General features: G+C 43.2%; 1 protein-coding gene across 1 annotated transcript in view; it reads right to left on the minus strand.

The window, feature by feature from the left end:
* PARD3 (par-3 family cell polarity regulator) overlaps nucleotides 1-15,649 on the minus strand; it is a 699,053-nt gene that overhangs the window by 280,827 nt on the left and 402,577 nt on the right. The window contains 1 exon segment of the mRNA XM_044295563.1: nucleotides 12,851-12,967. Within this exon segment, the coding sequence (XP_044151498.1) occupies nucleotides 12,851-12,967 (117 nt within the window).

The following is a 15,649-nucleotide window of genomic DNA, read 5'->3' on the forward strand; positions in this document are numbered from 1 at the left end:
TAGAACAGTCCTATCCTTGACCGTCCGTAATGCGGACAATAATAGGACATGTTCCAATTTCTTGCGGAATGGACATAAGGAAATGGAACGCACACAAACTAATTACCTTTTTTTTTGCGGCCCCACTTAAGTGAATGGTTTCCACAGAAGGGCACAAAAAAAAAAACTGAATGGATACAGAAACAAAAAATCCAAAGATGCCTCTGTGACGCACGTCCTTCTCCCCTCGGTGTGACTTGCCAGGACGGATACAGTACAGGCCCATAGCAGTCCATGGATATGTATTACAGATAGGGAGGACACAGCCGTGTGCACGCACCCTAATAAAGATAATAAGCGGTTCAGATAACCTGCTCATTATCATTTTGGGCTTGAACTAACAAGTTGTTGTTTTTTTGTATGAAGTTTATATGCTCTCCTCACATTTCCAACAAGATTACATTTCCCATTCCAGTCCAAACCCCGCTGGCAGGTTACCTGGCTTCAGCTAAAGCGGCCATAGATTACACATCCTTGGGACATAAATCACTTTGCCAAATCCCCCGGCGATGGAAACAATCTAATTGAATAAATACCCTTATGCAATGCGTCAGCACTTTGCAGATAAATCATAATTATAGCTGGTTATAAAGTACTGCGATCCCAATTTCCATACATATAAAAGGTTGTAGGCGCTGTAAGAGCGCGCACATGGATACTTATAAGAAGGAGGAACACAACAGTTACGACATATGGGTCCAGGTTAGGAAGAGTTCACATCTGCATCTCCTTTCTGCTGATCCGTCAGAAGAACAGAAAAATAACGGATCCGTCTTCTTTGAGCATCAGTTTGTGTCAGTTCCGTCAGACATCCTGCAGGCAGAACTTTTTCGGATAATAAAAACAAAGACGGTTCCGTTATTTTTCATTTTTCTGTTCTTTAGATGGATCAGAAGAAAAAAAGCGCAACGCAGATGTGAACTCAGCCTTATATATTCCAGGTTGGCATCTACCCCGTAACTCTGTTTTTGGACAAATCCATCTGATCACCTTTCCACTCGAGGCTCGCTGTGCAGGTTAAGGGCTCATGCACACGGCCACAAGTGTTCTCCAGTCCAAAAATCACAACATGGATATCGGCCAAGTGCATGCCACAATTTTTTTATTTTTAACTCCTGCAGGACATATTCTACACACTGCAGATATGCATGCGGCAAATTAGCTGCATTTCACTGTATGCGCAAAGTGGGTGAGATTTTAAAGGGCATCTGTCAGCAGATTTGTACCTATGTAAACTGGCTGACCTGTTACATGGGCACTTGGCAGCTGATGGCATCTGTTTTCACTGTCTGACCCCGTTAATTACGTGCAGGGGGCGCGGCAGTTGCAGAGAGAGCAGAGCCTCTAGGTGTAAAGGGAACGCCCCCGTTGCGCCTAGAGGCTTATTTGCATATAATAAAACCACATTTTTCTCAGTAATGCGGACACATATGAACATGGGACCAACACAGATGCCTTCAGTTGCCAAGTGCACATGTAACGGGTCAGCCGGTGTCATAGGGACAAATCTGCTGACAGATGCCAATAAGAAAGCTGAACTAGATATGCAGTGTAAGCGGACCTGCAGCACTTTAAGTGTGCGGCAAATCAATTTATGCCGTGGATTTCCAAGGTGGATTGCACTCTCTGTAATGCAGAACTGCCAAGCCCAGGACCAAAACGTTGCAGTAACAGGTGCAAAATCATTATTATTTATACACAAAGGTTCGTTCAGTAGCAAAGTATCTCGTAATACGGCATTGTTTTCACAACAAAGAAACTAAAAAGTTTCCAACCACCTGTGGGGTCTCTAAAAACTATTCTGTTCCCTCCACCATTGGACACATGAGAAATATAGCGTTAAAGAAAATATTTAGAAAAAAATATTTTTAACATTTGCTTTCTTATATAAAAATATTATGATCTTATGGAAAACTTTATAAAAACAGTTAAAGGGCTTCTGTCACTCCACTAAACTCATTTTTTTTTTGGTCTCCCTAAAATCCTTATGCTGCGATTTCTCAATATATATAGCTATTACACTGTTTGGTTCAGTAGTTCTATCAAAAAACTGACTTTTATATTATGCAAATTACCTCTCTAGCAGCAGGTAGGGCGGCTACCTGCTGCTAGCAGCCGCATCCTCCATTCATAATGACGCCCCCTCCTCATGTTGATTGACAGGGCCAGCGGACGCGCTCGTCCTCTGACTGGCCCTGTCTGCGTTTTAAATCTCGCGCCGGTCTTCAGTTGGCGCAGGCGCACTGAGTGGAGGACGCTCGCTCGGCCGCTCCATCCTCAGTGCGCCTGCGCCGGGTGTACATGTGACGTCATCGGCGCAGGCGCACTGAGGATGGAGCGGCCGAGCGAACGTCCTCCACTCAGTGCGCCTGCGCCAACTGAAGACCGGCGCGAGATTTAAAACGCAGACAGGGCCTACCTGCTGCTAGAGAGGTAATTTGCATAATATAAAAGTCCGTTTTTTGATAGAACTACTGAACCAAACAGTGTAATAGCCATATATATTGAGAAATCGCAGCATAAGGATTTTAGGGAGACCAAAAAAAAAATATTAGTTTAGTGGAGTAACAGAAGCCCTTAAAAGTACCCTGCTGTTCAACTCTCCTGTAGCCGATGGTGTAAGCGTTCCAGATGGCTGCTGAGGAAAGAGGACACCGCGGTATTCTCTGGTGGTGACCTGCGGCTGTCAAGTGGCTCACTTTTTTTTTTTTTTTTTCCCAGGAGTTGAAAGAAAGGAGAGGCTAAAATCCTAAAAACTTTCATTTTAGAATGAGTGATCATTAACGCATAAAAATAACAGGGATCATGTATGAAAAGGTTGCTTTAAATTTCTATTCTGAACATGGAAATGGTGCTCCCAAAATGCACCACCTCTTTTTTGTTTTTTGTTTTCACATAATTGGAAGATTTATCATAGACCGGCGTTTTATGCCAGTCTAGGATCTCCCCCCGCTCTGCTGGCACATGCCATCTTCGGCAGTCCGAGCTGCCCTAACTTTGTCTCTTCATTAACAGCAGAAAACTTGGTATAAATGAAGATAAATAGCGAGGGTGGGCACAACAATTTGTGGCAAGTGGTATTTAAAAATTTGCAAACATGAGGTTTTGTGACTTTTTTTTTTTTTTTTTTTTTTTTTTTTTACACCAGACAAATGGGGTGTCGGGAACGATAAACTCCCCCCAATGTCTAACCATATGACGTGTATGTTGCACTGGTAATAAAATTACTCTATGGCTCGGTGTCGCGGCCCACATCTCACCTCCGTATCTTAATTAACGACAACAGGAGAAGGAGGAGGACAGAATGTGGCAGCTCTCGATGGCCACCACAGATGGACAGCTTCTGTGGGATGGTACTCTGTGCTGCACTGTGGCGTTTGGTTCTGTGGGATGGTGTTCTGTGCTGCACTATGGTATTACAGACCCTGCCAACTTTTATTGGCCCCCATCTACTTGTGTTTTCCCATCTTCTGTCAATTTGGACCCACCTACAACATGGCTGCCACAGTTAGGTTTTCCCAGGGCCACGTTATGTTCCCTGCTTTCTTTTACATTAATTTTCACATTGATTTGAGCTTACATTTTAAAAACATAGTTTTCCAGGATTTTTATTCTGATGGCCTACCCATCTACGGGGCTCCTGAGGATAGGTCATCAATATAAAAATCCTAAAACCCCCTTTAAACCCAGCATTTCAATCGGGGTGGCATTCTTGGGTATTCTAGTTGATTACATATTACATGACGGTGACAACCATGCATGGGCGGCCAAAATAATGTAGCAGTCAGAAGAACGTAAGACCACCTCAGGAGTCAATCAGACTTCATTTATAGGCTCAGCAATAAGTAACTTAATGTAACTTGAAAAGAAACTGCACCACTCTTGGCCGTGGACGGAGAATGGTATTGCAGGACAGACCCATTACACTGAATGAAGCCAGACAGAGCCAAAGTGACATCTGGGAAAAACACAGACTTTACAAAAATATGAAATTAGGGATTTCTAAGCACGTAGGTAACATTACTCTGTCTACATTTACCCTAACTTATATGGGTTTGATAATTATTTGCAACGTTACTACAACAGTATGAATGCTTCATTTACCACTACATACTATTCTGCACAAGAAACCACTGGCTGCATGTCTGCTCACTGACACCAACAGGTATTGGTACTCTAATACTTTCCTGGCAGAGGCAAAAAAGACCAAGACTAGAGGCGGCCATAGTCACAGAGTGAACGTTCAAGACTCTGGCATAAAAATATGTTACTCAGTGCCAGACGCCCACAGAAACGTCAACCCGATTCTTTCTATTTTAAGCCACTATGTAACAAATCTGTACCATTCTTTATAATACAAATATAATATAGATTATAAAATATAAAATGATATATTTATATCAATATAAAAGTCTATATCCATTAATTAAAATAAAAGATAGAATATCAGTAATATTGAGGAACATATAATATACGGCCAAAAATCATAGATTAGGGAAACAACAAATGACAACTATTTAACTGCTGGTAAAACTCTAAATCCTATTAGTATAAGCATGACCCACACACCAGGCTTTGGCAGGCAGCACTTTTGTTGTGGCCAATAAAAAAAATAAAAAAATAAAAATAAAAAAAAAATCTAGTTTTTGGGAAACCTCCTAATTTCTCTAGTAATCAACAAAAGATTCAACCTCAGAAGGTAAAAGCGCAATATACAAGACACAAATATGACACGGATGCAATAATAAGGCCAATTCCTTCCCTGCTGTCACTAGACCCGCATTAGCAGTCTCTTTTCAGCTCGACACAAATTAAGGATTTTCATTCTAGACACTTGTCACAGAGCTCACTAGCCTTTCTTCTAATTAAAATGGATGAAGCTCCGTGATCAAGAATCGGCACCGTTCTATTTTATTATTTTTTATTATTTCCAGCGCCGCCTGGTACATTTCTATTCATTAGAGAACAGCTCCTAGCACCCACGGAGCAGGACAGAACGAGGAAACGCGCGGTGCCAGCTGACATATGGGGGAAGTCGACTTTCCCCAGGGGTGTTGTACAATTGAGGCCCATGGGAACGTTCAGCGCTAGATCATTTTAATTACTGCATCGTACAAATGGATTCATTACAACACACTGTGATTAGGAATTGGCCTCTTCTCTGTTCGGTGCCAGAGGCCAGGAAGACATTTCACAGCGCTGCGTAACACACCCCTTTAATAACCACGTCTCACATTATTCCTGAATGGAAATAACAATAGACTGTCGCTGTGCAATTGCAATCAGACAACCTGTATAAAGGGCTAATGGTTAAGTGCTATTTTGCTGTACAGCTGGGAGCAGCGATCGGCGAGTGCACGTCTGGATGTGGGGACCCCCTTCTCCCCTATGTAACCTCTCCGTCTGCTGACGTACCATGCCAAAGAGCAGGCATGACAAGGCCATACAGACGCCTACCTATCCATACCGCATTATAGTCGTGGTTTTCAATGGATATGGTGGTGCCTGGGTATGTACACTGCTTAGCTCTACCCCAATTCAGGTGACCCCTAGGAAACCACCTTCATATATCGTATTAGAAAACGAGAAGACATACACTGCACAGGCGACCCACTGATGTGAATGGACACTGTGATGCTGAACCTCTCCTGTGGTGGCGCTACAGGAGAATTTAAAGGGGTTGGACATATCTATTGCTAACTGCATACGAGCTGGAAACAGCATGCAGCTAGTAATAGGTATTAATCCATCAATGTCCAATTCGATAATACGCTCACTTTACGGTTACCTAGTCTGCTCTGCTCTCAAAATGGACAATAAGCCCTGATTTAAAGAGGAACTCCACCTACCACCTAGATTTTTTTTTTTTATCAATCCAGCATATTCTTTTCCAGTGAAATGCATATCACAAATAATCTAAAGGTCACTTTACACCGCCTGATGTTGGGAAAATTATTGTTTGTACGAACGCTCGCTAGAGATAATCTGCTGGTGTAAAAGTGCCGCTGATCACCCGATGAATGATCTAAACGCTCGGACTTCAGGTAATAGGATCCTTGGTGCGGACACCTAAATCGTAGTTTGATGGCAGCAGATCGCGCCGTCTAAACAGCCTCTGCTGCCGGCAAACAATGGTTCTGTATGGGGACGAGCAATTACATTAGCAATCGCTCTTCCCCATACTGTAGAGGAGATCACTGCATGTAAATGTCTCCTCCACTGACGAGCAGGCGTTTTCAGGGAAGGAACGCCATCTTCCTAACAACCACTTGTTACATCGGGCCTATAAAGGGGTTATTCCACAAATGTAAAAAACTTTTTGACTCACTTTTCTAGAGAACTCTCCTTTCTGCGGGTGGGCAGCAGCTCATGATGCACCTGCACTGGATGCGCTGCAATTAGCTCGGCAACCTCTTCCTCCCCTGCACATAAAATACCCGACAGATAGCCCCCCAGGGATACATATGCAACATAACGTCCTCACAGTTTCCTTCTCCACTGTCTAGAGAGAGATATAGCTATCTATTTCTTATAATTCAGAGGTAGTTATCGGGCCGCTACACCTGCTTCTCTGTGAAATTGCTACCCAAGCACTGGAGAAAGGGAGCAGGGAAGCTACTGAGCATGTCGGTCCACATCTGAATACAGGGGAAGATGGGCCAGAAGGATAAACAGCAGGGGGCGCTACCACCTTATTCACTGAATAGCAAAACTTTTTGTGGGATAAGGCCTTTAAGTGTCATATGGGTCTTCAATAGGTGCCTGATCTATATGTATGGAGAACTTGTTTACTACCTACCATGGGAAAGAATTGGCACTGGCTGAATGGGAAAGTGATGGGCAACAGAGCGGCCTGTAACTAATAAGACCATCAAATGTACTGGGTAAAGACAATGCTATCCTCCAGCGCCAGAAATATCTAATAATCAAGTATATAAGTTGTGGAGCTCCAGCCAAGAGTCTGAACTAAGGAAAGTAAAAACATTATTATAATAGGGTACACAGAATCGGGTTAAGGTCACATCACCACTAATTATTTCGATTAGTCCTGCTCCATTACAGGTGCAGAATGAGAAATAGAACCAATGGCACCAGATGGGATATGTCGGGTTTCCATCAGGCTATTTGCACACTGGTGCGGGATTACGGGATTTTGGCTGCTTTCAAATCAGTGCCGTGTGTTTCCATTCTTCTGCTCTGTTACAGTAGCAGAGAAACGAAAATAACGGAAGTGCCAGATTCTGCACATAAGCGATGGGACAGGAGCCTAACAGATCCCACTGACTATAATGGAATCTGTTCGGTTTTGGAGAACGTTTTTTTTAGTGGAGAAAAAAGTCCTGCATATAGGACTTTTTTTTGACTAATTCCGACGCAGACGTGAATGTGGCCTTACTTGCAGGGTTTGGTGTGCAATGGATGCGGTTTTGCTGCAGATCTCACGCTTGTACTGAAAAGGGTGAAATGCAAATAAAAGAACCGCCCAAAGAATTGACGTTCTGTGGATTTCAAAATCCACACGGTAGGTCAATTTCCGGCTGGAAAGATGAATTAAAAAGTTTAAATTAGATTTGTGAGGTGTCCTATAGTGTGGTGGTACGGTATTACTTCTGCGGTTTTTCCACTTGTATTCTGCAATGTGTGCAGGTAGCTTTAGGGAGTCTGGTAATTTTTGACAGGATCTGTGATGGATGATCTGACGCAGGTCGAAGTCAAATATTTCTGGTATCAAATTGTTCATACATTTTAATGTTGTGCTCAAAAATATCCAGACAGAGGGCAGCCAAACGTGCAGTGAGGTTGGAGACAGGCTTTTACTCCATCTATTCATATTGGAAAGATGAGACTTCGAGAAACATTGCTGCTATCCCTAGAAACACACGCGTCATCTGAATTTAATGATGCCTCAGAGATACAAGGTCTGCCGAACAAGCGGCTTTATGGATCCTGATGGAAATTCTAAGACTCTGGAATCATGTTTTAATGTGGTCACCTCACTAGTGGAGACAGTCACAAAGCATTTCAGAGGTTTGCATGGAAGTATTCCAGTAAGTGTGCTAAAAATATCACAAGAACTATATAGACAGGAGTCCTCCAAATGCACTCATATATACAAATGGCCTCAAGTTTTAATACATGTATCTTGTGTAACTCTCCTTACTAAGTAGATTGTCTTCAGCAACGTATTACTAATGCTGCTAATCCAGGCTAAGAACAGAACGCTATAGAACCTAATGATAACATAAGGATGTACAGCAGACGGTAAGGTGTAGCCTAGCCACATGACAACATGGAAAGTCACCATGGGCACCTTATCAAATGCCATGACCAGAGTATATGATTGATCCACATGACTATAGCAGCGCACCTTCAATGATTGCCTACTGGTAGTCAAAAAGGAAGTAGGTGGTCCCATGGAGAAAGCAGGTGGTCCCATGGAGAAAGCAGGTGGTCCCATGGAGAAAGCAGGTGCACAAATAGCAGTTGGAAATGGGTTATCAGAATGGGTTCTGTTCACTTGCAGGAACATTCCTCTGATTTCATGCAATGAGAATTTTGAAACCCCAGCACTGGCCCAGCCAATCTGTCAGCAGACACCAGCTAACTTAAGGAATTTGTGGACTTATCCATTGTGTCAATGGGTTTCGATGTCTGGTTACAGAAATCAACAAGGTGCTGGGTCCTGTTTGCTAAGGATATCAGAAAAAATCTCTGTTCCTAGATAGCAACTAATGGAAATTTGATGCTGGCCATACATATTCATGTTGGCCAAAACGGCCATTTTCAGTGGTGCTAACTGACCTGCCAATGTGTATGGGGGTCTTTCCACTGTCCCCTGACAACAGATGTTGTGTTTCTTGACACTGGCTTACTCCTGTCTAATCATACAGAGCAGGGGGTATAGGAAAGATGGAAGAGAGAGCAGTCATCCAAACTCTTTGTTCGGCTATCAACTATTTAAAATGTATGGCCACAAGGTGCCAGAACTACACAGCATCGTCCATTTGGCAGTGGACAGGGCGGGTTACTGCAGCAGTAACCAGCTCCAACAACTATGCAACGGATGGAGCTGTGGAGTTACATTGCCAGAGTTACTCTCAAACAGCTGGTCAATGGAGGTGCAGGGTGATGGACTCCTACCAATCTGGTACTGATGGCCTATCCTATATCAAAACACTGGAAAAACCCCTTTAAGTGACCAAAGAGGAAACATTTATAGGGGCTGCCTCATGGATATTATGGCATATGGACATCATACATGGGCTCCTCAGCTATAACCAGAATAGTGAGCCACCAACAGCCACAAGATACGGCCTGTCCATAGATTTCATGGACAAATGCTTGGCCAGCTCAGCTAACATCTGAAGAACATTTAAAAGTGGAGAACTCCTTTAAGAAGGCTGGACGTTCTGAGAAGATCAGTGACCGAATCTCTCACTGGTTTTAAATAATAAATATGGATGCACAAAAAGACCTTTTATTCAATCAATGCTATCCAGCACTATCATTAATATGTTTGCCCTGTCTTCCATCAATATGCGCTGATATTAAAGGCGTGTAGGCAGCATATCATTTATTATTAGAAGGATGAGGAGGGAGGGGTATGGTGTTTTCTCGCTAAAAATTTGTAGACTTAATTGATTTTCATTTTAATGGACCATTTGCTTTTTCTCCAGCCCCCACAGGATTTTTGTTTGATGCTGCCTGCACACTGTATATTCATTATTGCCAACCCATTTCCCAGAAGTATTACATCATTAAAGAAATAAGGCTTGGCGGAGAAGGAAAATATGCATTAAAAATGGACAATTCTAAATGAACTTTGTAATAGCGGGAACTAAGTTATCCATGGACAATAGGTGGTGGCGGTGGGGGGGGTCTTTTCATGAAGTAAATGAAGCAATAAGATGGAGCCGTCTACAAGCGGGAACACAGAATGGCTCTTTTCTCCGCAATTAAAATCGAAATTAAATATTACTTTACTCTGGCAACTATACATGCCGGACATTGCACAAGACTTGTCCGGCTAATTGAGCAGGAATACCAGTGGGATTATTAACACTTCCTGATTTCAATGTGCTTGGCAGGGACGGTGTTAACACAAAGTTATTTATGGTGATGAGGCCGGAGCATTGTCATCAGGATACCAAACTAGTCATTCAGAGATTCCTCCCGGACAGCCTAGAACTATAAAGTAAAAACTGAAAAGCAAGAATCACAATAAAACAGAATGGTGGTATCCAAATACGGCACGCAACAAGCGCTAGACATGGAGTAATCCTATGAGACGGGCTTCCATCAGAGGAGTCACACCACCAATACGGAAAGAGTTTCAATTCTGTGAAATTATGAGTCGCCCCATAAAAGTAGCTCAAAAGCAGCTAAACCACCAAATAAATATCTGTTCACCAACTCTACAGGCTTTCTTCATCTAGTACCCCACAATTTTCCCTGTACAATATGACGATTACTAGGAAAGGATGAAGGAAAAAAACACAGAAAGTGATGAGGTGTCTCTATAATGAATACCACTCTGCAGAATGTAGAACCTACCACCCTTATAGGGCTTTCTATATAAAGTTATTTCTAATTAAAAAAAATTGCCTTAAAAGGAACTCGTCAAAGTAAATATGGTGTCTAAGATGCAGGCAGCATGTTTTAGAGCAGGAGGAGCTGAGCAGATTGATATATAGTTTTTTAGCAAAAGATTCATTATGACTCGTATATTATTCATTTGAATTCTTACTCATTCAGGGCTTTGAAGTCCAGGAGGCGGTCCTATCAGTGATTGACAGCTATCTCTGTATACAGATATAGAGGGAAGGTTGTCAATCACTGATCAGACCTCCTCCTCATAGAGGGAAGGCTGTCACTCACTGATAGGACCTCCTCCTCAGAGGGAAGGCTGTCAATCACTGATAGGACCTCCGCCTCATAGAGGAAAGGCTGTCACTCACTGATAGGACCTCCTCCTCAGAGGGAAGGCTGTCAATCACTGATAGGACCTCCTCCTCATAGAGGGAAGGCTGTCACTCACTGATAGGACCTCCTCCTTATAGAGGGAAGGCTGTCACTCACCGATAGGACCTCCTCCTCATAGAGGGAAGGCTGTCAATCACTGATAGGACCCCCGCCTCATAGAGGAAAGGCTGTCACTCACTGATAGGACCTCCTCCTCAGAGGGAAGGCTGTCAATCACTGATAGGACCTCCTCCTCATAGAGGGAAGGCTGTCACTCACTGATAGGACCTCCTCCTTATAGAGGGAAGGCTGTCACTCACCGATAGGACCTCCTCCTCATAGAGGGAAGGCTGGCAATCACTGATAGGACCCCCTCCTCAGAGGGAATGCTGGCAATCACTGATAGGACCTCCTCCTCATAGAGGGAATGCTGGCAATCACTGATAGGACCTCCTCCTCAGAGGGAATGCTGGCAATCACTGATAGGACCTCCTCCTCATAGAGGGAAGGCTGTCAATCACTGATAGGACCCCCTCCTCATAGAGGGAATGCTGGCAATCACTGATAGGACCTCCTCCTCATAGAGGGAATGCTGGCAATCACTGATAGGACCTCCTCCTCAGAGGGAATGCTGGCAATCACTGATAGGACCTCCTCCTCATAGAGGGAAGGCTGTCAATCACTGATAGGACCCCCTCCTCATAGAGGGAAGGCTGTCAATCACTGATAGGACCTCCTCCTCAGAGGGAATGCTGGCAATCACTGATAGGACCTCCTCCTCATAGAGGGAATGCTGGCAATCACTGATAGGACCGCCTCCTTGACTTCAAAGCTCAGAATGAGCAGGAATTTAAATGAATAAAGTACACGTTTTTACTGAATATTTTCCCATAAAACTATATATCAATCTGCTCAGCTCCTCCTGCTCTATAACAGGTTACATGTAGCTTAAATTGCATTTTCATGCCTTCAGTACATCTACTCCAATGTATATGATGATGCTTCCACCCTTGTATTTCAGATCAGTGTTGTCCTATGGACGCTTCCACCCTTGTATTTCAGATCAGTGTTGTCCTATGGACGCTTCCAACCTTGTATTTCAGATCAGTGTTGTCCTATGGACAAAGAACAGATCGAAGCCACCAGCCACATCAATAACCACACCAGAAACGTATATATTAACATTGTAGTCTCATCCGGATTTTTTGCCAAATAAATGTACGAATCCCAGTAGGGATAATAGAAACTTTTAATTTCCCCTCTGCTGGGAACCACTGCCATCCTTGTCACAATATTAGTTGCAAATGATAATCAATGGCCATATCAAGGTAGAGCTAAATATATAAGAAGCAAAAAATAATCATTGTAAATTACATAAATTGTTTGCATGCAATCATTCTTGTAATGAAAGGAATGCATTGAAAAGGTCTCTATTGTTAAGAAACACTGCGCCATGCTTATATCACAGGTCTCATGCAGCCATATTATAGTTTAAGGATACAGAAAGAATTATAATAATTCACAAGAAAAAAACAAGATTGGGCTCTACGCTTCCATCTGCTGCTCACAAGTGGTACTGCAGGTCTACCAGACCGTCACTACTAGGTGCTCTGACACTAACCACAAACCTCTCTCACACATCATGCACGGCACAAACTAGATTTGTGAATGGGACAAGATGCACAAATGGTTAAGATGCACAAATGAGAGGATAAACAAGTCTGAAGCAAACAAGGTGACATTTTGGAAGTCTTGTATGGTGATTCTGTAAAGGGTATGTCAATGTGACACAAGGCGGGCATGCTGCCTGGTTAGAGGAGATGCTAATGAAGCAGCGACTGAAGTCTACCTCTCCTGTTCTTGCCTCATTCGCATCCTGTCATCTTCTGAAGGGTGGGCTTCTTGCATTTTCGTTTTCCATGATCCCCTGTGTTCAATCTTGTCATCTTTTCGATGTTTGCCAAACCTGTCAAGAAGAAGCGGAATTCTAACACTGGTCTGCAGAATGAGAAGGTGACAACAAGTGTCTGGTGAGCAAGTTCTTCGCCGCTAACTATGCATTGCTGGGTGATTACAACTCCTATCTGTCGCTGCTTTCTGCCGAGATCATCCTTGCCACCATGCAATCAGCAGACGATCATACAGCTGCACTTTAGAAATAATGGGTTTCGCGCTCCAAAAATAATAGGAGAAACAGTTATGGGGGCACTGAAACAACAAAACTGCTTCCATACAAAAACATGGAGCAAACTAAACTTATTCCAAGGTGCAAAGATGCTCCTCAGTAAACGACCAGAAGCTTTGTCACCATGCATTAAAAGAAGGGGCAGACTGCTGCTAAGGAGCAACTGACATGTTAATATGGATATCACAGCCACAGGCTTAACGGCTCATCAGTATACCCCTCTTACTCAGTACCACCCTTACAAATGGGAGAAATTCCGTAAATGGCGCTTGTATTGTGATGACGCTGCGGGGGACAGAGACATTAGGAACCCAAATTGTGCCCGTCGTCCTGCAATATTACCTGCTCATACTTGAAAAAACCAACATTTGGGTAAAAAGCATACATTAGAAAACTTCTACCCAAATGTACACCGAGTAAGCCTTTACATCACTTTCCTAGAATGGAAGCAGCTAATCGGCATGTTCTAACGTTATGGCTCCGTGGGGATCTGACCACTGAGACCCCAAACCAACACTCCTGAGAATCAAGGAGCTGCAGCAATAGTTTAGGTCTATGTCGCTGCACAGCGGCGCTCCCCGCCACCCAACTGAGCAGGGATAGGTAGCATTTACCTGAATGGGACTGGCCGTCCTACATAGTGAGAAACTGTAAAGTGATGCCATATCTTAGCTTTATACCATCACTTTTCAAGAGAATACCCCTTTAATATCACATCCTCTGTAAAGTTATAGGTTAACTGCCATATTTTCATCAAAAAAACAATTTTAGCATACGTTACTTATGCAGCAGCATTATGCATAAAGCAATCTTTAGTTTCTTCACTTACCACTGTTTTCCCCTTAGTTACGGCTGTTTTGAATCCTACATTATGAGGACCTTCTCAAGATGGCTCCTCTGCCAGTTCTCTGAGGCCAAAACTGCATTCGCTCAGGTCACATACAAACGTGCTGTAGCCAGCAGCTTCCTGCCAGCCAATCAGATTGGATTACTGAGAGACACGCCTCCTCACTCTGAAGCCTAATGCAGGCATGTCGTGTGAAGGACCGCCCCTCTGTCTTCCAAGCTGGAGACAGATGAGCCATAGCAACGGTCTTTTAAAGGGAGCAGCGGAAAGGGTCAGGAGACATTAATGAAAGCTGTTATTATAAGGTAATTACAGATCTTTTGGCAATCATTGACAGACTAACTCAGGTATACATGCCTAGCTCTGATAAACTAGCAAAAAAAATAAAATATGACAATTGTCCTTTAAAAATTCCAACCAATCAGCACTGGTAAAACACCTGTTTGCTAAACTGCATGTCCGGATTGACAGCCTAACAGCGCCTCTCTCTAGTGCGGTACTCCATGTCCTGTACTGCTCTGTACCTGAGCCAGGAGGAACTGCTCCTTTGGGCACCAGGTGAAGACAGACTGCATATTATTTCAGTACACTGTACCTGAAGAAGCTCCTGTCCTGTGCACAGAAAGAGATTCACAGCTTCGATCAGCTATTTGACTATCACCTGTAAGGCTTTACCTGTATTAGTTTTCTGCTAACTTTTATTCAACCTTTATTTATTATTTTGGGGGGGAGGGGGAGGGGAGAGCTTCTAAACCAATTGCTAGTTATCCATATAGTTACAGCCTCAAGTTGTTTGCTTTTATCTTAATATGGTCATCCCAGGATGAACTGATATTATAAGCTGAGTGATCACTGCATGTTTCTTAGAAACCGGGGTGACTACCAATATGGCCACAATTGCAGATTTCGCAGGGAGGATCAGCCAACTATCGAATAGTTCCCTACTATAAGCCGTGACACTTCCACTCCGTAGAAGCATGTTGATTTGCCATTCAGGACTCAGGATAAAAGCCACATCGGAGACAGTTATGGGTGCCCAGTGGGTTGTCTTACTTCAGCAAATGGCATTTATTAAGTAGAGAAAGTTAATACAAGGCACTTACTAATGTATTGCGATTGTCCATATTGTCTCCTTTGCTGACTGGACTCATTTTTCAAGCACATTATACACTGCTCATTTCCATGGTTATGACCATCCATCAACCCAGCAGTAGTGGTCGTGCTTGCACACTATAGGAAAAAGCACCAGCCTATGTGAGTACCCAAGGTGCTTTTTTTCCTATAGTTGGCAAGCACGACCACCACTGATGGATGGCAGGGTGGTCGTAAACATGGAAACAAATAGTGTATAATGTGATGGAAACATAACCCTAGCCAGAAAAAGAGGCAATATGGACAATCACAAAACATTAGGAAGTGCCTTATAGTAACGTTCTCTACATGATAAATGCCATTTGCTGAAGTGAGTCAACCCCTTTAAAAGGGTTTTCTGAGAATTTTTTACACAGAGAATAGGTCATCAGTGTAGGTTTGACGCCCGGGACACCTGCGAATCAGCTGTTTTGAGACGGCACCAGCTCCCCTGTGAGCACCGTGGCCTTCTCGCAGCTCACCAA

The sequence above is a fragment of the Bufo gargarizans genome, chromosome 5, assembly GCF_014858855.1.
Source record: "Bufo gargarizans isolate SCDJY-AF-19 chromosome 5, ASM1485885v1, whole genome shotgun sequence".
Taxonomy (NCBI): domain Eukaryota; kingdom Metazoa; phylum Chordata; class Amphibia; order Anura; family Bufonidae; genus Bufo; species Bufo gargarizans.